We start from the raw sequence: 25,984 nt of genomic DNA, 5'->3' as shown, positions 1-25,984 counted from the left end.
TATAATATATTACTTCATAGAATAATTTTTATTTCTCTATATTCTATTATTTTTATTTATTTATTAAAATCAAAAAAACATTAGCCCAATTCATAAAAATAGTATTGTAAAAGAAAAAAATATAAAAATCTAGATTAACATTATGTATAAGAAAAAAAAACATTTTTCAAAAACGAAATAACGAATCTTCATTGGTTAACTTCATCATACGGATGATAGCTTCATTTGATAAGTAATTAGTTTTACAATGCAGAATAAGAAAAGTAAATGTACACCAAAGAGGAACCTTAAAGTTAATTAATGCTAGTAGAGAAGGGGAATCTACTGAACCAGAGAAGAGCTTATGGAGAAATGAAAGATTATGTGTTTGACGACGATCAGCTAAGGTAAATTTAAAAGATGAAGAACTAGTGAGTAGAAACGAAGATATAATATTTTATAGTAATAATAATTTTTTTATCATAATAACAGAATTTTTAATCAATGTGTAATCATAGAGCTAAAGAACTTTCATTGAACTCATACAAGTTGCTAATAAGTATCAGCTGCCGGAGGATCCCAAATAATTGAGCCATAGGTACTAAACAATTAGTTTCACAAACGCACAATAAATTCAATTAAGAATGTTAGTAAGCTTAAATTCAGCTGGTATTCTTTTAATGAACCAAAATACTTTAAACGCTTTAAAAGTAACTAGGTCAATGTGAGCACGCGGATAAAGAAAAAGAGTAAAATTAAAGTTAAGATCACATATGCTTAAGTTAACATGGATGAGTTTGGAGCCATTAAAATTGTAGGAATGAGTAAAATAGGAGAATAACTTCTAGTAATTATCATTGATATCAATTAATATAATTTATATTTTATTTATATTGATATTAATAGAAATATTTATTAATTTTTAATGAATAAATTATATATTACGATAAATTAAAAATAATTTGTTGTTTTTTTAAAATATCCAAATTGGTGTAATAATATCAATATAAATAGCTTTTAAATGAAATAATGATTAATATAAAAATAAATAAAGAATATAAGCCGATAATGTAAATAAAATAACTTACATTTTCCTAGTTTTTAAATTATTTATCCAAAAATCTTCCTTTGAAATAAAATAAATTAAAGATTAATCTTTTATACATCGATAAAATTAGAAATATAAAACAGTGTATATTGAAGTTATTTTTTATAATTTATCCAATTTATTAGATCACAACAATGAATATATTGTCTTTTAAATTATTGTTGTTAATATGAAGAATAATTATATAATATTTGATTCGAATTTGTTGTTTTATGAGAATAGGTTTTAAAATAATGTAAAATTTAATTTAATCGTGAAGATATTTTTTTAGTATTGACATTAGTTTATACATTAATGACATTTTTTAGTTAAAGTGAGTGATTTTTTTTCGGACTGTTGATATCAGGATATAACTTTAAATAATTTGATCCATGCTCTAAATTGTTTGATTATGTGATGTTTTATTAATTTGCTATTTTTTTCTCATTCTATTATTATTAGTCTGTAAAGTGTACGTATTATATTTGCGTGGGCCAAGGATTATCGGACAAACGCGCCCTTCCAAAAACCTAGAAAAACTGCATTGGCATAGCAGTGTAACCGCTTATTTTGCACAGAAGCTATTTAGTTATCATTCGACTAACACGATTGTTTTGCAATAACTTTTACAAAGTATTTCAACTATCATTTTTTAAATACCAATTCATTTTTTTAGTTTCCATTAAACACATACAACATGCCTAGTGGACGTCCTTTGTGGCAGGTAAAATAATATGCTTTAATCGATTTAATAAAATCGATTAAAATTGCTCAAAAATTATGTTATGTTAGTTTAGTTTTTACCATGTTTTAGTTTAAAAAATTATTGTTAATATTAAATATTCTATTGCTTAATAATTGCATCATATTAAATATGATTTAAATTATTTATATACCGGGTGAAATAAAGTATAATATTAATTAAAAAACATTTTGTTTATTTTATGGACATTTTTTTAAAGTAGCATAAATAAACAAGAATTTCATCCTATTATATTTATTAAATTTGACAGATATTTGAGACAGACAATATCTGGAGTTCCTTTTTGTTTTCCTTATAGTAGTTTTTTTAGCAATGTGAAAAAGCAGCAAAAAAAAAAAAATTTTTTACATGAACTGTTTGTTTTTGTTTATAATTATTTTAATATGGAATATAAATAAAATAAAATCATTCCACAAGATTATTTTAATAATATTTAAAGTATTTTAAATTTCTGTGTTTACAGTGATAATCTGATTTTAACATAAATGCTAATTGATTAATGCAAAACGTTCGTTAAATGAATTGTATTAGTTAATGATCAACAATACAAGGATTTTACTGTAACAATAATTATATATTAGTATTTATTTTTTTATTGTTAATGAGGATATTTATGTTGTAATATTACAAATTTAGGTTCATTAATTTAATATAGATATAATTATTTCCATGTTTGAATAATATAATATTTTAAATTATTAATATTTGAAGATGGGAGAATATAAATTAAAATTTTTGTAAAATATGGAATAAATTTAATATAGGATTTTTTAAACTTTTTCAATTTTTATATTGATTAAAAAATCATTAAAATTAATATATATTATCAAGCTTACTAAAAAATTGAAAGTTGCAAATGCATCTGTAATGGTTATTGAAAATAGATAACTCAACAATGTATAAGTGTGATTTAAATAAATTTCATGATATATAATAATATTCAATCTCGTTAAATATTGTTGCTGCAGTTTAGACGACATTATTATTTTGTATCTTATGTTATCATTTTAATGAACTTTGTAGATTTTATTTTATCTCGATTTTGAGGCCATGGTCACTAGACCACAATTAATTATGTGTATTGTGTCCAATTTAAAGTCTTAGAGACGTCATCCATGAGTATTTTTGCACGTGGGTGGGAGATCTAGCCACTAAGTCTGACTCATATGCGCATTTGAACCGCATTCAATATTATATTATTCGTGGTCTAAATATACAAACGATATAATCCTTATTTTAATACTGCGATTCAAGGTGGCGATAAATCGACCGAATGATAATTTTAGGGGTACCTTCTTATTACCATTATCCTACTGTATACTGTATGAGTATGGAATGCCCGACGGAGACGTGGGACAACGGATGAGCTTAGATAGTGATTCGTTTTCGTCGCATGCAGGCCCGTATTTAAAAATTAGGCGCCCCCGGGCATATAATTTATAAACAAATAATAATAATATAACACTTCTTATTTCGTCCATAATCGAGATTCTTTATTATAAAACTTATAAATGAAAATCGTTTAATAATTTTTTTAATTGACAAATTTTATAATATAATAAAAATACAATTTTTTTTTGATTTACAAATCATAACATAATAAAACTTACTATTTTATTTTTTTTCATTAGGTTCATAATTTTTAAAATTAATTTTGCTTAAATATTTTGTCGCCCCTGAGACTTGATGCTCCCGGGCATGTGCCTACTCGTGCCCTTCTAAATATGGGCCTGGTTGCATGTGTTGTTATATAAAAGTAATTGATTTTATATTAATTCAGCTGTTGTATGTATTGGGCACAGTACGTGAACGTTTGAAAATACATTAAATAAATAAATGTAAAATTATACTTACGGGGAGTAACATGATACTCACCGGGCCACGTGTTGACTTACAAGTTTTTATTGTGCATAATATATTATAATGATTTGGATCGTGCCGTGCGTGCCAATAATCGAGTTTGTATTCGATTTATCTTTCAATATTATCGCGGGTCTTAAATATGAAATAAATAAACCCTCGGTTGGCAACGTATCAAATTCGAAGATATTCTATGTACGAAGGTTCTCAATAAAGAAAAGATTCATGTTTTATTTAACGTTTCTCAAATAGAACTTGGAGTTAGGTCAATTTTGATAAATATTTAAAATATAATTAACCGTTTTGATTATTATGAAGTACGACTGTTCACTGTTATAAAATATTTTTACATACAACGATATCATACATGATGATTATAAATACAAGCATATCTGCAAATTATGTTCATGCAATTGATTAAACATTTAACTGGTGACGATATCGTCACGATACAAAATGAAAAACAAATTATAATATTAATGATAAAATTATAAAAATTATATTTTTTCTATAGCAACTATGTAGTGACATGTTTTCAAAAACCAAAAAAAAAAAAAAAATTGCATTTCGCTCTATAATTTTTCATTTTTTTTTATTGTTCTTAAATAAAAAATTTTCTTTTCAATGTATCTACCTAATTTTTTTTAAAATTTAAGGTGAAAGTTTATTATTTTACAGTTTCAAGAAATATATATGATAAATGGTAATACTTATAATATTATAGAATTATTGAATTTAATATATTATATTACGACTAAAATATAAAATGGCCTCTCATTAATAATTACTCTGGATCTGCACCTGACGTTTAATGAATCTTACTGCTTTTAAAATTGAACATTATTATTGTTTAATCATTTTTAAGAATTATTTTCTATATTATTATAATTTTTTTTCTCAAAAAAACATGGATAAATTATTTGAGCAAATGCTCTGTTGCCCCCCCCCCCAGGTACACCACTGCGTAGGCTTTAAGATTGGGTCTTCTATTTAAAATTTAAAAAAATTATATTCATATATATTATATTATGTATGTTATATGATATCGTATAAACAATTTCCGTATAAATCCGAAACCGTACTATTTTATACTATTTTATATTTGTAGAAGATTAGAATGAACACTTTTTTCTCATACGCTCATATTTAATTAGAAAAAAACCTCAACCATTATGCGACAAATGCCAATAATAATTAACGGTCAAACACATAGTGGAGGAGTGTATACAATTTACCTAAATATGCACCGACCTAAGCATGACATCCAACATAGTAAAAGAATTTAGCGAAAGCCAAACTCTGAAAATTATCACATTCTTAAGTATCACATATATTATTAGTAAATATTAATTTACACCTAATTTCACCTACATAATATGTCGTATATAATATTTTAATTTTAAATCTAACACCTAACATATGTAACATATGCTGTTGAAGCCTTAATTTTTTTTTTTTAAAAAAAAAAGAATAAATAATCAAACAATGTAATCATAAAGCGATAGCTAGACTTAATCCATAAAACTCATTTACATTTTATACATCTATAAGCTGTACTGTGTGAAATTAAGCCGAGGTGGAGGTATTTTGTTTGAAAACAGTCTGGGACAAATATCGCACTAATTTTTTTTTTATTTATTAGGTATAACATATATTTTTTTCGATACAATTATGTGCATTTTTTTTGTATCATTACTTAAATAAAAATTAAATAATACTTAGATACCAAAAAAAAATATAAATATATATATATATATATATATATATATATATTAATTTATTCAGTTATAAAAGCACTTATACAATGGTATACATTAAGCAATTTTAACTTTTTTATTTGGTTCATGGCTAACGAAGTTGACATGGGTCGCGAAAAATGTTTGGTAAGAAAAGTGGGTCGTGGGTCCAAAAGGTTGAAGACCACTGATGTAGATGATGGTTGAAAAAAATTGAAATTACGTTTCTAAAATTAAATAAAGTTTTTAGAATAACGAAAAAACTAATTCGTAATGAAATAACTATGCAAATACATTTGAGACATTTTATAATAATACAAGTATAAATTGCATATTCATTGTTTATTTTGTAAGTATTTATTCAGTTATAACCAATGGTGTATTGAAGGGTATACGCGGGTATATGCCATATACTCGGATCCCTATTTTTAGATTTATGCGTATACCTTTAAAAAAATTCATCTATCATGTGTATACGCTAACTAATCATTAGAACATAATGGTTATACGCAAACTTCTAATTTTTAATCATCATAAGGCACACATTATAAAATAACAACAGTATAGAATTTATTATTATTATTATACACTATAGCCAATATCCAAAAATAGCTTCGTGTCCGCATAAACTTCGATTAAATTCTCCCCAACGTGTATAGAATATTCAATCATTGTATAATCAATTTTGACATCGTTTGGTTCTATTAATTATGTTTTGTGAAACTAAAAATGTGATAAATACCGATTAGGTTTTTAAAAAGACGTAAACATTCTATCGTATTTGTTTCTGTTCGCCGCGCATCATATAGAGTTCGATATTAATAGTTGGTTTCGACGTGCTGTTTACGTACCTTTAGCAGTTTTGTTTTACTAATCAATCGTGTTCAACAATTTATTTGTATTTGCAAAGACGATGGGAAACTGCTAAGCGTCTACATACTATACATCAGAATACCGGTGGACACGTGCGATATTATATTATTTATATTATATTATAATTGTTAAAAATAAATCAACAGTAAAAATGTTCTGTTTATCAATTTATTACAATATTAACCGATCTGTATACGATGTTTTGGATAGATTGTGATTATTAATTATTATATTGTTGTCAGTTTGTCACTTAATCAGTATTTATTCGTCACATTTTTGTGCAAATTATTTTAAATTAATACTAAAATATTATTTTATATAATAAAACATTAAGTTTCATGAAAATAAATATTAACATCAATATAATGTTTCAAATATGATATATACCTATGAGTTAATTAAAGATAAGTTTAAAATGTAGACTTCCATAGCAGGCGTAGATCCAAGGGGACTATGGGGGCACGCGCCCACTTCAAATCCCCCAAAAAATATTTTTTGACATTTTTTACTTTCCCCCTCTCATGGGAAAAATGTCTGGCGGTGGTATATCCCACGTCTTCATCATATTATGTAATTTTGAGTTTAGGTAGGAAGAACATTTTTTTTTTAAGGAGTTTAGTTCCCCCTTACTACCAATAAACGCTTATGTGCTGAGCGTATACCCTAAAAAAAAAAAAATGCGAATACACCACTGGTTATAACTGATCAATTTTGAATGATGTACTGTGAAACTGTGAAAAATAGACTCTTGATTTCACCTCTTGATGACTGTCATAATATTAAGACTTATGGCAATATGAATATAGTTTTAAATTATAATATACGATTATAAAAACGCAAACTACAATCTACGTTTTATAAATAAAAATTTAATTTCGTTAAAAAAACGTAATTATTACTATCAAATGCTTACATACTATAAAATGAAGTAGATAAATATAAAATCTGTCAGCTAGCGTAGAAGTTAATAATTTGAATGTGGTTTACTGGTAATTGGTCTATTACTCAGTTAATGTTTTTCTAAGACTGTTAATACATATTTAAATTTTATTTTATTTTAAAACATCTAAAAAGTCCCTCTTCAGTTCAAAATTACTGAAAAATATTATATTTTCTATAGTATTTATTATTCTTATGTTTACGCAATGTTATAGAAGGTATACAATGAATTTTTACTAACGCTGTACAAACGCTGGACGAACTGAAATACATAATTCATGCAAACGCTTAAAAGTCCCGACCTCATAATAATAATAATTGTCTTTTGCCTTAGGTTGCCGGTAAGAGAGACCCGGAGCAAGAAGTAGAAGCCCAGCAATGGATCGAAGCTGTGACCGGTGAAAAGTTCCCAACTGGTAATAAACGTGTTGTATTAAACGATATCCATGTACAACAGTGAAGAGTTACGAGTCGGTTAATGTTAATTCTTCGTACTCGTTTAAACTGTTCAGGTGTACCGTTCGAATACGCACTCAGAGACGGTATTTTGCTGTGCAAGTTGATGAACAAACTGGCACCGGGTATCATACCCAAAATTAACACTTCGGGTGGTGATTATAAGATGATGGATAACATAAGTCAGTGAGTGCATTTCATGTAAACATTATGTATAGAATGGGATACGGGAATAAGGACAAAAATAAATAGGCAGGAAAAATATCCTATTTCAGGATAATTTAGACGTATCGATATTTATGTTAATTATTATTTTACCATGCATAAATAAGTGTCGTTTAAATGTTTAAAAAGAATATCGAGCGTATTATGACGTCCATCTAGTTTTTAGCTTGAAAGAAGTAGGTGGAAACAATTTTAATGTAAATACAATGAAGAAACTTTGTTAGTTAATAACATTTTCGCTCATAATAAATCCTTAAGTTCATCCTAGGGACGAGGGTTTTATTCACAAGCACGTAAGTTAAGAGATCTTCACACCCGTATGTGTTGTCTTCGTCTTACAACTTAGTAAATTTGAGTTCAGTATGATCAATTTTATATTGTTACCTCAAGTAATAACTGTAATCCGATGAATTATCAAACTTAAAAGCGAAAAAATTATGTATGTTTGTAAGTCAGTTTTTACGATATTTTAAGTTTCAAACAAGTTATGAGCATGTAAAGTATAACAATTTAAAAGAAAACTTATTACTTGCTTGGAAATTAAGATATCGTGAAAAACCAAAGTAAAAACTTTTATTATGTTATTTCCTTTAGGTTTTATACATCAAGTTAGTTTACTCTTAATATTAAAGCTAACAAATCATAATGGGTTCCACTCAATTTAAATTTGCTAGGTCATATGTTTGGGACACAAAGACAACATATACTGGTGTGTTCTTAAAATATCCCGAAAGTAAAAAGTTGCACACTATCAAATCAGGTAACTTATGGGGCCTCCGTACACTTTCACCTTTAAAACAAACATTGTACGTTATTCGTTCACCATATCTTACATTTTGAGAATGGTGTGCAATTTCTTTTGATTTAGGGGTACCTTAAGTCATGTGCTTATGAGTCAAAACATTGCATCTTGAATGTGAACCGAAATTCAGCGAAATTGCTCAAATTTTTTAGACCGACTTGTTTCATGCTACAAACAAAATGTATGCCATATGCTCGTTGTTTTTATTTTAATAAATTCATATTACACTTAATACAAAATAAAAATAATAAGTGCACTTTAATTAAATAATTAACATTTATTTATGAACTTATTAACATACCAACATAATGCGTTTATTAAAGTTTATTAATATGATTGTACGTCTAAAATATCCTGTGTTTTATTTATTTTTGGTTGGTCCTATCCCGTGATCTACCCTAAAATATGTTTTAACATGTACATCTGTTTAGTTATAAACAAATACCGTTTCCACAAACGTTTAAACGTTAAAATTTCTAAACAATATGTTACTGTAAATCGTAATGCATACTGCAGGATTTTTTTTTATACTATTTATTTATTATTATTATTATTATCGTCGTTAGAATCATCGAGTGTTCACAATCAAAGTTTTCTCGTTCTGTTAGTCGAATTTTGTACAGAAAATCCGAGTGAAGGCGTACCTATTTATGAATCGTATTAATACTAGGTTAACTCTTTGAGCTCTGAATCGGATAATTTTCGTATACGTTTTAAACATATGTGTATAGAATATTCAATCATTGTATAATCAATTTTTGACGTCGTTTGGTTCTATTAATTATGTTTTGTGAAACTAAAAATGTGATAAACACCGATTAGGTTTTTAAAAAGACGTAAACATTCCATCGTATTTGTTTCTGTTCGCCGCGCATCATATAGAGTTCGATATTAATAGTTGATTTCGAGGTGCTGTTTACGTACCTATAGCAGTTTTGTTTTACTAACCAATCGTGTTCAACAATTTTGTTGGATAACGTTTCACGTTACATGGTGTTGCATGGTCACGATGGTTTCGTGTACGGTCAGATCACCGGCAACCATGTGTTTTAACGATTTCGATACATTCAGTGGTGAATTTTAGGTGTGGGGCAAAGGGGCGATCTTCCCCCTCTCCTGAATCAGTATTTAAGAAATCGATTATATGCGAGATACACACTACAAATTCTTTAATGTGGATTATTTTACAACGAAATCAAATTATGTATGGTTGTGAATACTGAATTGGGCTTTATGTCGGGTCCATACTTAGTGAAAAATCAAATAAAATACAAACGTAATTTTCAAAACACAGACAGGTGTTAAAAAAGAACTGCACAAAAGTCGATTCTAAGTGGATCCAGCATTGGATTAAAAAAAAAAAAAAAACCACAAAAATTAAGGATTCACCTGATTTAAATATTACTAATAATTTTACTTGTAAATTTTGAGCCTGAATTAAAGAAAAAATTTGAGTCCCCCCCCCCTAGAAAGTCTAAATACGCCCCTAGATACATCACTGAACGAACGGGACGGTTTCTAGATTCCAGAAGGCTTGCATCAAGTACGGAGTGCCGGACGTGGACCTGTTCCAGTCCGTCGACCTGTTCGAGCAGAAGAACGTTTACCGAGTGACCATGACCATATTTGCCATCGGCAGAACGGTACGGTGACGGTGTCGCAGCGGGACACAGGCCCGCGGTGGAACACGTTGGTGAACGAGTGAATTTTCGGTTTCAGGCGCACAAGCACCCGGAGTGGAGGGGCCCGTCGCTGGGACCGAGACCGTCGGAGGAGAACAGACGCGAGTGGACCGAGGAGCAGCTGCGGGCTGGTGAGGGCGTTATTGGGTTGCAGGCCGGCCAGAACAAGGGCGCTACGCAAGCAGGACAAAATTTCGGCGCTACCAGGAAAATATTGCTGGGCAAATGAGAGTCGAGCTCCGCAACCCTGAGCCCCTCTCCTTTCCCCGTAAACGTCATAAACATGCACACATATTTATATACACGCGCACATATGTTTTCGTCGTTTGTGTACAATAATATTTATCTAACATTGTTTTTTTTTCGTCACGTGCACGACTAAACTCCCGTCGGTAGGTCGACAGGTCACGGTGTCGACGGCGGTAAAGTTGTTGTTGCGTTCAATAAAAAAAAAAAAAAAAAAAAGAAAAGAAAAACGAAAAATAACTATCGTGTAACACAATATTATATACTCTATGCTCTTATGCATTCAATACGTGCACGTACGTAATATGCAAACATATTGAATCTGAGCATTGCTACACCTTTTATTTGCAACAATATCGGTACAAAAAGAGAGTGGCCGAAACGACAGCACGCACTACGTACGCAATAATATTACTATTATCAACGTGTGTCGTCGTGTCGAGGTAAAAGAATACAATTTTCAATGGAAAATAATAATATATAATACACGTTACAATACAATATAGTACCAAATATTATCTAAAACCGTTAAGATTAAAAAAATAAACTGTAACGATAACACGGAATACAAATCGAAAGTGTTTTTCGGTTGTGCGACAAACACGCAGCAGCTATGATAATATTATGTTATACTACAATAATAGTAGTTTAGTTTTGTATTGAGTTTTCCGTATTTGACGCAATTATAATAATAATAGTAATAATAATAATGTCATATAAATGCTTTTTTTGTGTACAATTTTCCACAAACTACGGGTCGAACAATATACGTCTTAACAAACATACGTTCAAGTACAATTAATACAATACATATATATATATATATATATTATATTAATTATATTCCTAAACAGTTTAAAAGTGAAAAATAATAATAATGTTGCATGCCCGTGTACGTTATACGTACAGGAATTATATACGTGTGCATTAATAAATAACGTATTTTACTATATAATAAAGATCAGTGCCTATATTCGTGTCAAATATATGGTCACCGGGTGCAATATAATATTATTGAAATATGAAAAATACTATTTATTTTACAATATAAGTAGACAATCCTTGTGTAACAAATTATCTAATTTATAAAAGCAAATATCGTTGTATGTTACTTTTACATTCATTAATTCTACACTATAATACCTAATTTTCTTCTCTTAACATCCGTTTAGTTTCTCACAAAATCTAATCATCAAAACGGACATCTTTTGGACAGAAAAACGAATTGACTAACCAAAAAGCACCAAAATGTGTTTCTAAAATTTGGCATATTACATCCATCTATACAATATATAGATGTATACTATATATATTTGTATATACTCATTCAAATGCATATATATATATATACGTATACAACTGGAGTATATATTATTTTGAGCATTTTTTTTTTTTTTTATGAAATGTATTAAATTTGTGTTTTGAAAATAAAAACAGAAACGGAAAAATGTTCATAAGACTAAGGTAACATCTGAAACTCAAATCTATTGATTGTCACTCATTGTCAAAAAACGGTTCATCTAAACTATAAATAACATAATTTTGCTTACGTTGATATACCAGTTTGTGCATATCACCATTGTTTTAAAAACTTTCGCTAAAAATGAAAACCATATCTATTTGGACGACGATATGGTTTACTAAAAATGAAATGAAAATGTTTACAGCATACGTACAATCGTACAATTACGTCGTGAGGACGATATTTTAATCATACTGTCGTGAACGGAAAGAAAAAGATTTAAACTCTGAATGGTATTGTAGTTAAATATAACTAAATAAATAAGTAAATCATATTATAGATGAAACCCCACGTGCAAGTTAGCGGAAGTTCGCTCAAAATTATGTATACCACGGATCATTGCAGTACTGGTAATCTGAGTTTGTTTATAACGTAATAAAATAAAACATGTTTTGGAGCAATTCATATTGTTTCTCGAGCGACCGCGAAAAACGTTCTATTAAGAGATTGTAATTAATATTAATCGGAGTCGGTCTTCCCGTCGCTGGCGGTCTTCCGGTCTGCGTCCATAATGAGGTCGGCGACCGGAGTTGCTGACGGTCCCGGCATGCTTCTCGTCGTTGTGGTGACGGTCACCTTCGGAATGATGGTTGTCGCTGAAGACTTGGCTGTCATCGTCGGTGTAGTAACGGATGGCTTTGGTGTCGTCATCAATATCAATTTGGTCGTTGGCGAAGAAGTCGAAGATGACTTGACCGTCGACGAAGATATAGCTCGTGATGTTTGAGTGGTCATAGACTTAAGCGACGGATAGGTGGTGGTTTTATTGTTCACCGTGACAGTAGTGCCAAGTGTTCCGGGTGTCGTCGTTCTTGCGGCGGACGAAGGCTTAACGGTGGTCGGGTTAATGGTAAAGGTGCGCACGCTCGTAACTACCACCGGGACAGCGGTTTTTGTCGATGGCATGACTTTAGCGGATGTTGCTACGTCAACCGGAGGTGCTTTTGTCGGCGAATCGATCGCTGCCAAATCGACCTTTGCCGTCGTCGGCGGTCTGCTCGTCGTGCCGTTCACGGCTATCTTACCGTTTCTCGTGCCGTTTCCTACTACCGTTTTGCCACCCATTGCTCCAGCAGCCAATGACCCTGCGACTATTGTTCCTGCGGCCAATGTTCCCGTGGCCGTTTTCGTGCCCAGCGTGCCTGTGGCCGTTTTGCCCACTACCGCCACAGTATCCGGATTGCTCTCCACGCCCGGTGCTACTGAGTCGTTGTCGCCCGTCCTGTGCTTCGACCCGGCGTCCTTGTCCTTGTTATTCTTCTTGTTCGGCTTCTTCATGTTCCTCATCACGTTTCCGGTCGACTTCACTGGTACCCGTTTGCTCTTCATCGGAATGGTCGCGATTCTCGGTGTCACCAACACTTCCGTGACAGTCTGCACGGCCGTTGTAGACGTTTCCTGATTGTTTCCAAAACCGTTCTTCCGGGTAACGGTTTCAGTCGTCGTCTTCCCGTCTGGAGTAGTTCTCTCTGTAGTTAACGATTCACAGTGATTGTTGCACTTGCACGGGTTATTGTTTTCAATCGGCAAGTCTGTAATGGTGGTCGGCAGATTTATGAAAAAAAAAAAAAAAAATACATCAGTACACACAGTTAAACGAATGAAAATCCCGAGACATTCCTAACAATTTATCCTTTCCCAAAGATCCTCTTCACCTAACGTACCGTTGGAATCATTAGTTATCCAATCGGCGATTTGCATGTCGGTTAATCCTTCGGCCAGTGGGTTCTGTTCCTCGTCCACGTGGAACAGCTTGTACGAGCTTTGGTCCGGTCGCGATATCGCGTAGACTTTGGCCACGGCCGGTCTTAGTCCAGTCACTTTTTGCATGCTCTTGGCCGTATACGAAACGCACACGACGCAACTGGTTTTCACCTGTGTGAAACGATGCAACCGATTAAATCAATCGTTATGACGTCAGTAGGCCCACGTATAAGAACAATGCGTCATGTTACAAATACGTTTTGTTTATATTTTCATGATAAATTGAACAGAGTACTCTGTAAATGTCTATTTAAAACTCGAACACTCTACCGTATGCGCGCTTAGCCTTCGTTCTAGAGTTGACAACGTTACGCTTACCTTAGCGAAGACGAACCAAATATGATTGGAATGTGAATCGTAGTGCACATCCGACACGCTAGCGGATGACATCTTTTCGAAGTAATAGCCGGAGAAGAGTTTCACTTCCAGTCGTACGGCGTCCTCCGTCTCGTTGTTCATCCTGCACAAACATAACACGTAGTAATCAGTGTTCTACGCGATTGTCGTTAAGTATCCGTACTTACCTGAAGCACGTTTTCAGTCTCAGTGTAATGGCATGTCCGTAGATCTCATCAGTAAACCCTTTGCTCGGTTGTATAACATCAGTGACTCCCGACCACAGATTGAACGCTTTCTTATCGTTTTCTGCGGTTGTATACGTAGAATAGAGAACTCTTCCCTTCAAAAGCAAACATTATTTCATCAAACTTAAAAATGACCGGTGTAGTTATAGATACTATTAGACAATTTACATCATAGTATTAAGTAGTATAGTATTTAATGGATCAAAAAAAACAGGGATTCAATCCAAAATATGTGATATTATTTTAATTAATTCTATTTTTTGTGAATTCTATTTCAAGATAAAGTAATGATCAAGTTAAAGTTAAGTTCAAGATAAAGTAAATGTACCACATTTATTTTCATTGGTTCGTTTAGCGATTATGATTATTTATTTAATATAATATTTTACGCTGTTTAAGAAAACTTATTTAATGTGTTGGTACTAACTTGAATTGTCGAACATCCAGCTCCGGTAGCGTAGACGAAAACTTTTGTCGGCAATGATGGCAAATGCAAGTACTGCGATTTCGTGCTGGGGTCAAGTTCTAATGTATCGGTCAATTCCATGCCAGAAGTAGCCAAAGAAATTGTCAATTTCCTATGAGGATCCGATCCAATCTTATCGTACATGGCGAATGCTTTTACGGCTAGATATGCTATCTGCAACATACATTAATTATGGGTTTTTATAAATTGTCTCAAAGTGAAATAAAGATACTTACCTCTGGGTACGTATCTAATATCTTAGTTCTATAATAGAGATAGCGAATTATTGGCTCAGACGATTTTAATTCTCGTTTAGCTGAATAAATCATTAAACAGTATAACGAAGCTTTGAACTCGTCGATCGAAACTGAAATAGAATAGAATTTTTCAAAAGAAGTTAGAACTATGACTACTTTTTTTGGTACTCACTGTTTTCACCTTTCTTTTGCGGGACCATGTCGTCATACCAATCGGACGTTGGATGTACTTTAGGCCAGCCGAATTCACTCTCTTGATTGGTCGACAAAGATTGCAGGTTCGTCAGTGCGTTTTTAGTGAAATTGCTATTTACTATCATTAATGCATAGGTCGTTATTGCTAGTGGATATGGTTTGATGATGGCATTTAAGTGTTGCTCGAGGAACGATTTAGTGCGATTTGCAATTTTTGAATCGATCTATTAAAATTGAAAATCATATTTGAGTCAGTTGTTTCAATATATATATATATCAATATCCTTGACATAAACAATTTGGGAAACTAATATATTATAACTAGAATGGTGAAAATACAAAAAACTATATTTTAAAAACTTTGAATTATGGAATTAGAAATTCATCTTTGTTCTTAATTGGGTTTAGTTGCTGAACCTATATGTTGGGACGGTTTTGATATTTTATTAATTTTATTAGATAATTTAAAATAAAATTATAGTGAGTTGAGATTGGTTTTCGAACTATAACTGAATGATAATGTATATTATGTATTTAATTTAAAAAAAAAAAAAAATTTTTTTTTTTGGGATTATTATAAGTAATGTACACAAGAATCCTAATTCAATGTTTCAAAATCAGAAGTATGGGAGTAAAAAATTTCATATTTTAGAATTAAGAATTGAGATTTTTAAATTTTGGAAAATTTTTATTTTTTCTATCATTAGAAAATACATAGTTATAATTAAATTAAACTATGAAAAGAATATCAAATTTGACAATATAACAATAGTAATTTCATAAAAAGTAGATCCACGATGGGTCCATCCTGTAGTAGTAAACAGTTCTTATTTAATTTATTTAAAAACTGCGTTCTTTGAGGTTTTATATTTCGTTAAATATTTAAATCTACGGCTCTAATGCTTATGAATATAAATTAGTTTTATTTTCACGTACTTCTGATTCGATGCCCAGTTCCATAAGAGTGGCTAAAGTATCCGCGGCGCAAACTATTTGGTTCAGTTCCATGTCGGATTGACTAACGACTGTTGAAAAGTCGTCGAAAACCTGTTTTTGAATCCACGTTTTTAGTCCTTTGATCAAATCGGAGTCTACACCGACGTGAGATTGGCTTCTCCATAGTATTTCAAGCACGCGAATATTGCACCTACATACGTAATTGTAGAAAAAATGCATGCGATTATTTTAAGCGATGTTCGATGAGACCGTTTGGAAGAATATTGTATTTACCAATAACACGGTACGTTTGGATGGTCTCCAAACGATCCATCCGCGTTTTGGTACGACAGCAGTACCGGTATGCTTTTCGATAACAAATCCACCAACGATTTTTCCTCCGTGCCGTTGTTGTTGTGCTCGGACATGAGTAGTGGCGTGAATGTGGAGAGGAACGACACCAAACTAAAGAAATGATGAAGTGTAAAAAGCGACATGTCACGAGATTATAAGGTCACGGTTTTTAATCGTATACCTCGTGGAGAATTTGGGTTCGTTCTGTACGAAGAAAGGGAAGTTCAGTCCTCCGGTCACGACCAGCGTACCGGATTCTGATCCCGTGATCAACGAATTGGGAGTTTCCAAATGTAGCACTTGAGAGAAGCCGGCTTCATCGTTGTAATTCCACACCCTGAACTGCCCTGTTGTCCCAAGAATAGTCGCGAACCCGATATGGTTAATTTTGATTTTCTTGTCCATATTCCATTTCAACAACGGGTACTGATGGATTTCCTGTCCGTATCCAAATGCCAGCACTCCCTTCTCCCAGCTAATCCAGAATGTGCGTGGTTCTTCTTCGGATAAAATCCCGGGCGTATTGCGACTCGTCAAATGTACACCATTTCCTTAAAATACGAAAAAAAAAACAAATATTAAAAATAAATACATCGCTTTACCTGGAGCCTAAAACGATCGTTTATCATCATTGACCGTTATTGCAGTAGACTTAGGCGTCTATGTTTTCAAATAAATTGTTTACCATGTTTTCCGCGACCTATCCATGAAATGGTGTTGTCCAAGTCGCCCAGAACTATTTGGTACATCATCGATGTCGGTTTGCGTTCTTGACTCAATAGGATATGAGCGCTTTTTCTTGCTTGTATCTCGAATACGATACCGTCTCGGTTTTTGGGTGCCGTGATGTGTTGGTATCGGAAGTCAGACGTTGTCGACACAATCAGTTGTTCTACAAAGTATTTGTAAATTATTTAACGGTTATATTTTATTGTACTCGTAAACAAAAAAGAAAACCAAAACCAATCATTACCATTAGCACAGAAATAAGCGCTGTCGGTCGTCTGATGTTGTATTCCTTCGGGGTGCACATAGATCGGTACGGACTTTACGACTACGCTGGCCGTCGAGTTGTTCAACTCTAGTTGTTCTGATTTATTGTTGTCATTAATCAAGTGACATTTTTCACTCACGTAACCCGAAATATCAACTGAAACAGTGGGATTCACTTAGCGCCTATACGTTACATTTAATGTCATGCAGTAGCATCGGTAGTGAATTTGAGTATACTGTCAGGAGTTGTAAAAATTACCCTGCATGCACAGACTCATGGCAGTTTTATTCCCACATCCATAAAGTTATAGGAACTTAAAAACATATAAGTATCATATTTTATGATGATAAGTACCTATAAATTAATTTACGTGATTCTTCTAATATAAGTTAATCTCATTAGTGAAAAACCATACAAATTTCGTGAATCAATAGTACAACCCTTCTGACCCTCTAATTACGCCACTGAGTGGCACAAAACTATAATTGAATAAAACAGTGTGCTATATTCACCAGCACTGCATAAACAAAGAGCATTTTTCACGTAGTTACCTGTCAGATTTTTTAATCCTTCTTTCAACGCAGTAATCCTAACGATTAATGACGTTGCGCCGTAAGCACCTAGCCTCATTTTTTCCGCGACAAACGGCTGATTGGAGCTGCTGAATACAGCTCCTTCGCTCAACGATAGTAGCGCATTTACCTATGCGTATCAAATCGTTATTATTAGTATTATTATTATTATTTTTTATGCACGATGCCTTACGTCCATGCATGAATTGACATTGTTAGCGACGTAAATATCTGTCTGGACTGTTTCTCCAACGTTTATTTCTACCGGTGTTCGAACATCTACTTCCAAAGAACTTGTGACTTTGACGTCTAATGTGTCAGTAATCTTTAATCCAGTTGTGCCGATTGTTAACATACGCAACATCCAATGGCCTGCTTTGTTCGGTGCATTAATGCTCATGCCCTTTTTCACGATATCATTCCTGTGTACAAATCAACATTAATGGTTGGACACTAAATTTGTGAAGCAACTGTCTTCGCACAGTTATCATTCAGTTTGAATTATTTTTATAAGCATGAAATCTTATTTGAAAAATCATGAGGGTTGTAATACTATTACTTTATGCGAAAAACCTCAACAATTAAATTATTGTTATTGAGTTCTTTATTTCCAACGACCACTGGAAGTCTGTAGATATGAATAGACTAAATATTTTATTCAACCTTCCAAAGTTTATTTAAACGGCTGTTTTGTACAGCTATATTAATCGTGACCATCTGGTTACCCTCAAAAGCTTTTTAAACTTAATATAATTGCGGGGAAAAAGTCTTGAATAAAAGTTTTTCTACCGTCTTATTCAAAAACTGACTGCTGTGGTTTTGAATACTTGACAAATAACAGTTCATATTTTTCCTTACGGAAGTTGAACATCTTAATTGTAACTTTTTTTCACATATATAAGTAGATAATGAAAAAATCGTTTTAATAAGATTGAAATGTGTATATACTGCTTTCGTACGTAAATCATATTACAATTGTAAGATATTATGATTATATTATTTTAAAAATATTTTAATTTTGTTTACGTTAAGTATATAACCATCATGTACTCACGTAAAATTCACGCATTTCCATGTCCACAATTGATCCATTGAAAATGTATCCAAAAAGCTATGATGCCTGGGGTACAAATCGCTTTGTCTGGAAGTCGTCACTTTTCCGTCTAATCGCTTTTCCAAGAATAACAATCCGGACTCAAGAAGGTCTGTATCATCATCCATGTTTCTATAATCGAACATATATTTTAAATTATGCATGAGATATATTATATAAATAATTAATTTTTTCCACCATGAACTAATAAAAAACTAACCTTGATGGTGAGATATTTTCTGTTCCCCTACCCCCAACTAAGCATACTAATGAGTTTTCTTCTGCCATTAAATTGATTTCCATTATTTCTTCCGGGTACCAATTGTTTTTATTGTCTTTGAAACCAATTTTCACCTAATTTAAACAAAACATTTTTTAGATTATCATATTTAAAATAATATTACAATAAATAATTGTTGTGTATAAAAGTTCAATACTTTTGGATCGGTTTGTTTAACATTGAAGCTGATTACGTCGTTTATAGTTTCTCCTTTTTCGGTAGTATAATAAACCAATAGATGACTAGTGGGAGCCATTACGGGATCAACATTAAATCTGAAAATGATGAATGTTATTATTTATACATATTTAGTTTGAACATGGAAAGAAAAAGACGTACGTTAAGTTGAATCGGCAAATGTCTACTTGATCCATGATTTTTGTCATGTGCACTACTGGTTTGTACTTTTGCCAAATTGCCACGTGTCCCTCGGTTGTTACAACATAATTTACGTATCGGTTACACGGGCATGACGAGAGCACTACTACTTCTGCTTCCTCGTTGGCCTATTTACATCGTATTTTAGTGCACCGTGGATTAGTGTTTTTTCATTTAACTATAGAGTTCAAACTACATAATTTTTATTTTCATTTTTACCGTCAATGTATGTTCAACTCCTTCGACCAACAAGTAACAGTCTGAAGTTGAGTTCCATTTTTGTATAAATTCTTTCGCCAGTACGTAATGACCTTCAATTTCTTTGCCTTCGACTGATACTAATTCAGCCTGTTTTTTTAATGAACAATGTTAGCATATTTGAAAACGATAAGTAATTATTTTGATGTTAAATTACTATACATCAAAGTAAAATCAATGTGTGGGCTTTTAATGATATTTCCTATGTCAAAGTTTCAATTTTTTTATTTTCTGTTTAAATTTATTTCGCGATACGTTTTATTTTCATTGATGAATTGCAAAAATAAATATACTTATCAGAGTATTTTTCAAATATTTTGGTACATCAAGAAATATTAGAATTATTATAATCATAAGTAATTTAGTTAATAATATTTTAATCATATTTTACTCACTTGAAGCACAATTATTTCATTGTCTGATAGCATGGCCGGCACGACAAATGTTCCCTCGCCTTGAATTATTTCAACGTCTTGGCTGTATATTGTAGTGGAGTTGTCGAATACTTTAACGCGAACTCTGAGATTTTTTTCTGAACTCATAGCTTCGACCTGTAAATACATGAGATGCTCTTAGAATTAATGATAAACGCCAATTATATTACTTGACCTACTGTTATATCAGTACGATTGGAAAACATTTTGGAGTTCGATCGACATTCATTAAATGTTTTTGTTATAAGTGTGATTTTTTTTTTTTTTATATTTTATTGCAGAGCCATTTTTTTTAAAACTTATTTATATTTTTGGTGATTTTAAGTAGAAAAGAGGTACTAACTTTTCCAAGAAAAGGTAATCCGGGTTTGTATTTGTGTCTCATTTCGTGCCCGAATCGCAGCTCCACGAAGTGTTCTTCGGTTATTGTCTGTTCGCGCTTCGGTGGATCATTAGCACCTCTCGCGTTGCTCACGTTTACTGCTGTCTTGAATGTCACCCCCTCGGTGGCCACTTCTACCGTCCATTCACCGATGACAGCCAACTCAGATAACACGAAGCGAAATGGGGCACTGTGGCTGGATGGAACGTCGTCCCAAAGTGCTACTCTTGTGCCCTTTGGGTTTTTGATGTAAACGTCCATGGTTACATCGTCGGAAATCCGCAGATAATGGTCCAATGGTAAAAGCCAAAATTCGACTGAAAATGAAATTATGTTTATCAAAACGCCCTGCAGTGTATTATATTGTTGAACAATGAATGATAACAGTGGGCGAGACGAATAATATGTTCGCGTTTCAGGACATGCAAAATGTTTGTATACATTTTCATGTTATTTTGGTTTAAAATTAAATCAATGGCTATATTTCGTACGTTTTGAGATATTATTGTTTAATACGTTCACATTTTGAATTCATGTAGTATTGTTCTTTATTAATTTTGTCTTATAGCTTAGGAATAAATCAATCATCGTTTAATAATTATTCTAAATATTTGTTTATACGTATATAAATAATTTATAATTTATTAATATATAAATAAATATAAATTATATACAAATATATATATATATATATATATATATATATATATATATATATTAACACATTTATTTTCATAGTTCAGTATTGACTTAGCTGTTAAAATACCCAAGATTTTATATAATATTATGGTATTATAAGTCTTAACAATAACCTTTTAATCAGACTATTAGAATTACCTCCAGTAAACTCGAAACAAATGTTAATTTGACATGATGAAAATGAGTATCTATATAGTGAAAAATAATAGAAACCCTTCAATTCAGTTAGAACTAACTTACAGTTAATTTTGTTTTAGTTTCAAGATAGTAAGGTTAGTATCGTTATGAAAAAAAAAAAAAAAAAACAGAAGAACCTATTTCTAGTTACTTCTAGCACTATAGTAATAATAACGATAAATATTACCAAATAACTATTATATTTCTTTCATAACTTCTAAGTGCATATTTATTTTTAATCTACTCCCAAAACTTTGACTATAATTGATTGTGTGTATTTATTATTTTATCATTGTATGCAATTTAACTCACAAGTCACAATAATTTAATAAATCCTTTACGTTTGATGTTAAAGTTTATTATAAATGTGATGTGTTTCAAAGATATACTCGTATTTAGGTATGTATATTATAAATATAAAATATATTTTATTTTATCTTCACACGATCGGTGGACATGATGCTTTACATAATTTTATATTAGAGGCCTGTTAGTGATTTTTTTTTTCATGTGTTTATGAATCAATGGTTAGAAAATATTTATAATTTATTTTTATGAATTACTGCTCGCTTCTTTAGTTTCGTAAATTATTTTTATTTTTCGATTCTTCAAAATGCTAGTTAATTTTGAAGAAAAAAATCATGTATTATAGTAAAAGTTCGTTTAATTAGTTCGGATTAAATTTTAAATTTTCATTTTTTAAAGTATTTATTTATCCCACCTGTTATTGAAAGAGCCTCTTAGTTGTAGTGTAAATTTATTTATAATTGGGTGCCACTTCGGTTTGCGCTCTACCGATAAGTTTCTAATTCGGTATGCGCTTTATGGACTAGTTTTGTTTTGATATGCGTTCTACCATTCGTCGTTTTACTCGTAATTTTGTTTGATTGTATTGTTGATACACCTTCTAAATGTCTTCCAACAAGACTAGAAAAGGATCAGGACTATCTTGATGATAAAATCGCTAGCAATAGTAATTAAGATGAGACTGCAAATTTTGAAGAGGAACTCGCCTTATTTAACCTAACCTTTTAATGCTTTGGATGTAGGCTCCTGTATTTTCATCGACATGTGAGATTTGATGATTTACCGTTTTATGAATAAAACTTTGGCTAGTGAGGCAGCACATTCTCCAGAATGAATTTATAATCCCGCTTCGCACTCATAATCGATAAGAATTATAGTCGTTGTCTAATAATATAGAACTGGTGCAAAACTGATGTGGAATAAATAAAACTGGTAGAGCGTTTATCGAAGTGACACCTATAATTATACGTATTTGAAAGTACGCGCTAGAAATCAACCTCTTTACATTCATTAATCGTCATTTAAATAAAATTTAATGGAAATTAGACATGGTCAGTTGGTTGAAAATTGTTTGAACGAGTTTTAGAAATCGTTTTGTAAAAATAAATCCTCGCACATTAATGTCGTATCAACATTACAACGCAATATTATGTTATTTACCAAACATGATAATCGTGTTGACAAAGATATAACCGTTTCGTTGGTGACACATTATTAAATAATTGTCAGGTAATTATTTTTACTAAAGATTACGACATCAGTTATTTTCAAGTCTCCGGCGGAGATTTTCCGCCGGATGGTCTTAAAGTATAAAAGTCATTTACGAGAGAGGATTACGATAGTTCCCGAGTTGAGAATGAAAACGTTTATAAAACAGAATTGTTTTCGTAGACGTATATACGATGAGTATAATTAAATGTTAAAGACATTTGTAATTTTAGAAACTCTGACGTCATCAGTCGTTAGAGATGAGTATGCAAATTAGGTATTTAGTACGCGCTCTAGAGTTGAAACTTTTTGGCACAATGAATGTGTTTGATGAACCTTTTATGCGCTGTGAATGTTTGAAGTCGTATTTTTTATTATTTTACAGTTGAACGTTAGTTATTGATCACGTGCAACAATATTTTTATCGTGTTCACGAAAAAAAGCGTCAATTCAATCTGGGTAATTATTTTATATCTTATAATACTATGGTTGCTTAAAGTTAGTCTAGATTGTAGGTGGAGTTACTGAATCTTATTGGACGTAAGAATGAGCGATTTCCCTTAAGGAGAGCGTGTCGTAAATGTTATTAAATATTATGTTGAGTATACTAATTTATATGCAAGGGGTTATTAAAAATGTTCTCTTCGCTAATGATCTAAAATAATATATGTATCTAATATTATGTAGAAAATGTTACGATATAAAGCAATAAAGTGTTCTTATAAATTAATTTCAACCAATAATTTATCAAAATATATGGATATTACTATAAAAACCGATTTTTTGGACTTTACACAGTTTATAGTGCTTAAATAAGCATGGGATATAATTTAAATTTTAAATATACATGTATACTAAACTATTATATTTATGAAGTTATTAATCTGATATTATAGAGATGAAGCAACAGAATTTTGCTTAATTAAAGTAATATGGAACAATTTAAATATCATCGGTAAGGTAAAACCGTTTTAGAGAACATAAAAAGTTTTTTATATTACATAAGCATTTTAAATAATAGTTATTATTGCAATAATCTTTTTAATTTTTGATTAATTTGGTGTACAAATATTTAATATTTCTTATTTTTTCGTATGAGGTAATTGATTGGATGTAGACTTGAGTAGCTTTATATAGTAATCCTGTAGCTTATTTGACAGCATGTTAAGGTTGCTGTTATGCCAGGTGGATTTAAAGTGGGTCGCTGAGAAATTATTTTGTGCTCAATTATTTACAAATTAGACGGTGCTAAACTTCAATAGCGAATCAACAGCTTGGCGAGTACATATCACCATGCTCTACATATAACACTATGAGTTTGGTAAACAATTTTTTTTTTTTACTATAAAATATTCATTAAAATTAATTATTTATTGTAATTTTTATATTCATAATTAACTAATGTTTATATGTTTGTATAGATTATTTATTATTATTTTCTATTTTGTGTTCATCAATATGTACTAGTTATAATATAAATAATTTTTTAAATAGGCTATAACATTTTCTGTAGGTTTTATTTAAATATAAAATCAACAATTTTATTTTACGACGTAAAAACCTTTCACAAATTTTATTTTTTTTATTTTAAAATTATTTTTATTGATTAAATTTATTCAATCAATCAGTTTTAAAGTCTAATAGTTTAAATGGTTACAGTTTAACATAAATTAATTTTATTTTTTGAAAAAAAAAAAAACAATTATTACAGAAAAAAAAGTTTTAGAATGTTATACAAATACTATCGAAAATATCTTTTCTCGCAATTTTTGGAAAATTTCGAGAATGATAACGTTTCCAGGTATTTCCGAGAGTGACAAAACCAATCGGATGTGAAAATAGTAATTTAACATAACATTTGTATAGATTCTCCGTTTAAGTGTGTCTGAAACGTCTAAACATGTGGAGATAATGGATGATTAGTTTTAATTCGTAATTTCTCATACTGTTTTATTGAAAGACTGGGTCGTTAGTTTGTTGGAATACTCCGAGTTGACGTCATAATGGAGACTTTGCCATTTATGAATAATCAACGTTTGCATTGCGCATAGATGTTTAAATGTTCACTTAACGCGAGCCAGCTATGATCGACTACGTCGAAAAAGTTAGTTTAGTATACATGTACATAACTGCCATCCCAAAGTTCTTTGATTTTCGAAATGACCGGAGCCAATGAATGTTGTCGAATACACATGTGCCGAATAGTTAAATAATGAGTGCAGTATAGGTATTTAGTAGACAGGGAGTTATGTTATGAAAATATGGAATAGGATTTTATATTGAAAACAATTAGTTTATAGCGGAATAAAAGAGAGAATAAACGTATATATCAAGTCCATTAAAATAGGACTTGTGCGAAGGATTCTAATTTATTTGACGCTTATACAATTGACACTCCCTCGGATGGAGGCCAAACAAATGTCAAATGCTTTTGTATACAACGCCAAAGGCCCAACACTTATTTACTAAAGCTGCG

General features: G+C 31.3%; 2 protein-coding genes across 2 annotated transcripts in view; one reads left to right on the top strand and one right to left on the bottom strand.

The window, feature by feature from the left end:
• The first annotated feature begins 1,626 nt into the window (after positions 1-1,626).
• LOC112682124 (muscle-specific protein 20-like) lies at positions 1,627-11,375 on the top strand. Its single transcript, XM_025552623.1, has 5 exons — positions 1,627-1,790; positions 7,572-7,653; positions 7,750-7,879; positions 10,243-10,363; positions 10,440-11,375. The coding sequence occupies exons 1-5, from the start codon at positions 1,764-1,766 to the stop codon at positions 10,629-10,631; spliced, it is 552 nt and encodes a 183-aa protein (XP_025408408.1). The 5' UTR covers positions 1,627-1,763; the 3' UTR covers positions 10,632-11,375.
• A 703-nt stretch (positions 11,376-12,078) lies between these two features.
• LOC112682123 (C3 and PZP-like alpha-2-macroglobulin domain-containing protein 8) overlaps positions 12,079-25,984 on the bottom strand; it is a 148,100-nt gene continuing 134,194 nt past the window's right edge. The window contains exons 5-25 of the mRNA XM_025552622.1: positions 21,079-21,434; positions 20,697-20,852; positions 20,263-20,391; positions 20,005-20,171; positions 19,823-19,940; positions 19,606-19,739; positions 19,347-19,517; positions 18,486-18,714; positions 18,272-18,422; positions 17,700-17,876; positions 17,412-17,618; positions 16,908-17,277; positions 16,667-16,837; positions 16,373-16,583; positions 15,414-15,660; positions 15,221-15,351; positions 14,946-15,158; positions 14,459-14,613; positions 14,253-14,394; positions 13,835-14,045; positions 12,079-13,702 (exon numbers count right to left, since the gene is read on the bottom strand). Coding sequence (XP_025408407.1) covers positions 12,630-13,702; positions 13,835-14,045; positions 14,253-14,394; positions 14,459-14,613; positions 14,946-15,158; positions 15,221-15,351; positions 15,414-15,660; positions 16,373-16,583; positions 16,667-16,837; positions 16,908-17,277; positions 17,412-17,618; positions 17,700-17,876; positions 18,272-18,422; positions 18,486-18,714; positions 19,347-19,517; positions 19,606-19,739; positions 19,823-19,940; positions 20,005-20,171; positions 20,263-20,391; positions 20,697-20,852; positions 21,079-21,434 — 4,919 coding nt within the window. The 3' untranslated portion in view covers positions 12,079-12,629. The remainder of the gene's footprint in view (positions 13,703-13,834; positions 14,046-14,252; positions 14,395-14,458; positions 14,614-14,945; positions 15,159-15,220; positions 15,352-15,413; positions 15,661-16,372; positions 16,584-16,666; positions 16,838-16,907; positions 17,278-17,411; positions 17,619-17,699; positions 17,877-18,271; positions 18,423-18,485; positions 18,715-19,346; positions 19,518-19,605; positions 19,740-19,822; positions 19,941-20,004; positions 20,172-20,262; positions 20,392-20,696; positions 20,853-21,078; positions 21,435-25,984) is intronic.

This window comes from Sipha flava, unplaced genomic scaffold, assembly GCF_003268045.1.
Source record: "Sipha flava isolate LNK unplaced genomic scaffold, YSA_version1 1_pilon_pilon, whole genome shotgun sequence".
NCBI classification, from domain to species: Eukaryota; Metazoa; Arthropoda; class Insecta; order Hemiptera; family Aphididae; genus Sipha; species Sipha flava.
The sequence above is the reverse complement of the archived record's forward strand: the minus strand, read 5'-3'. Positions and strand labels throughout refer to the sequence as shown.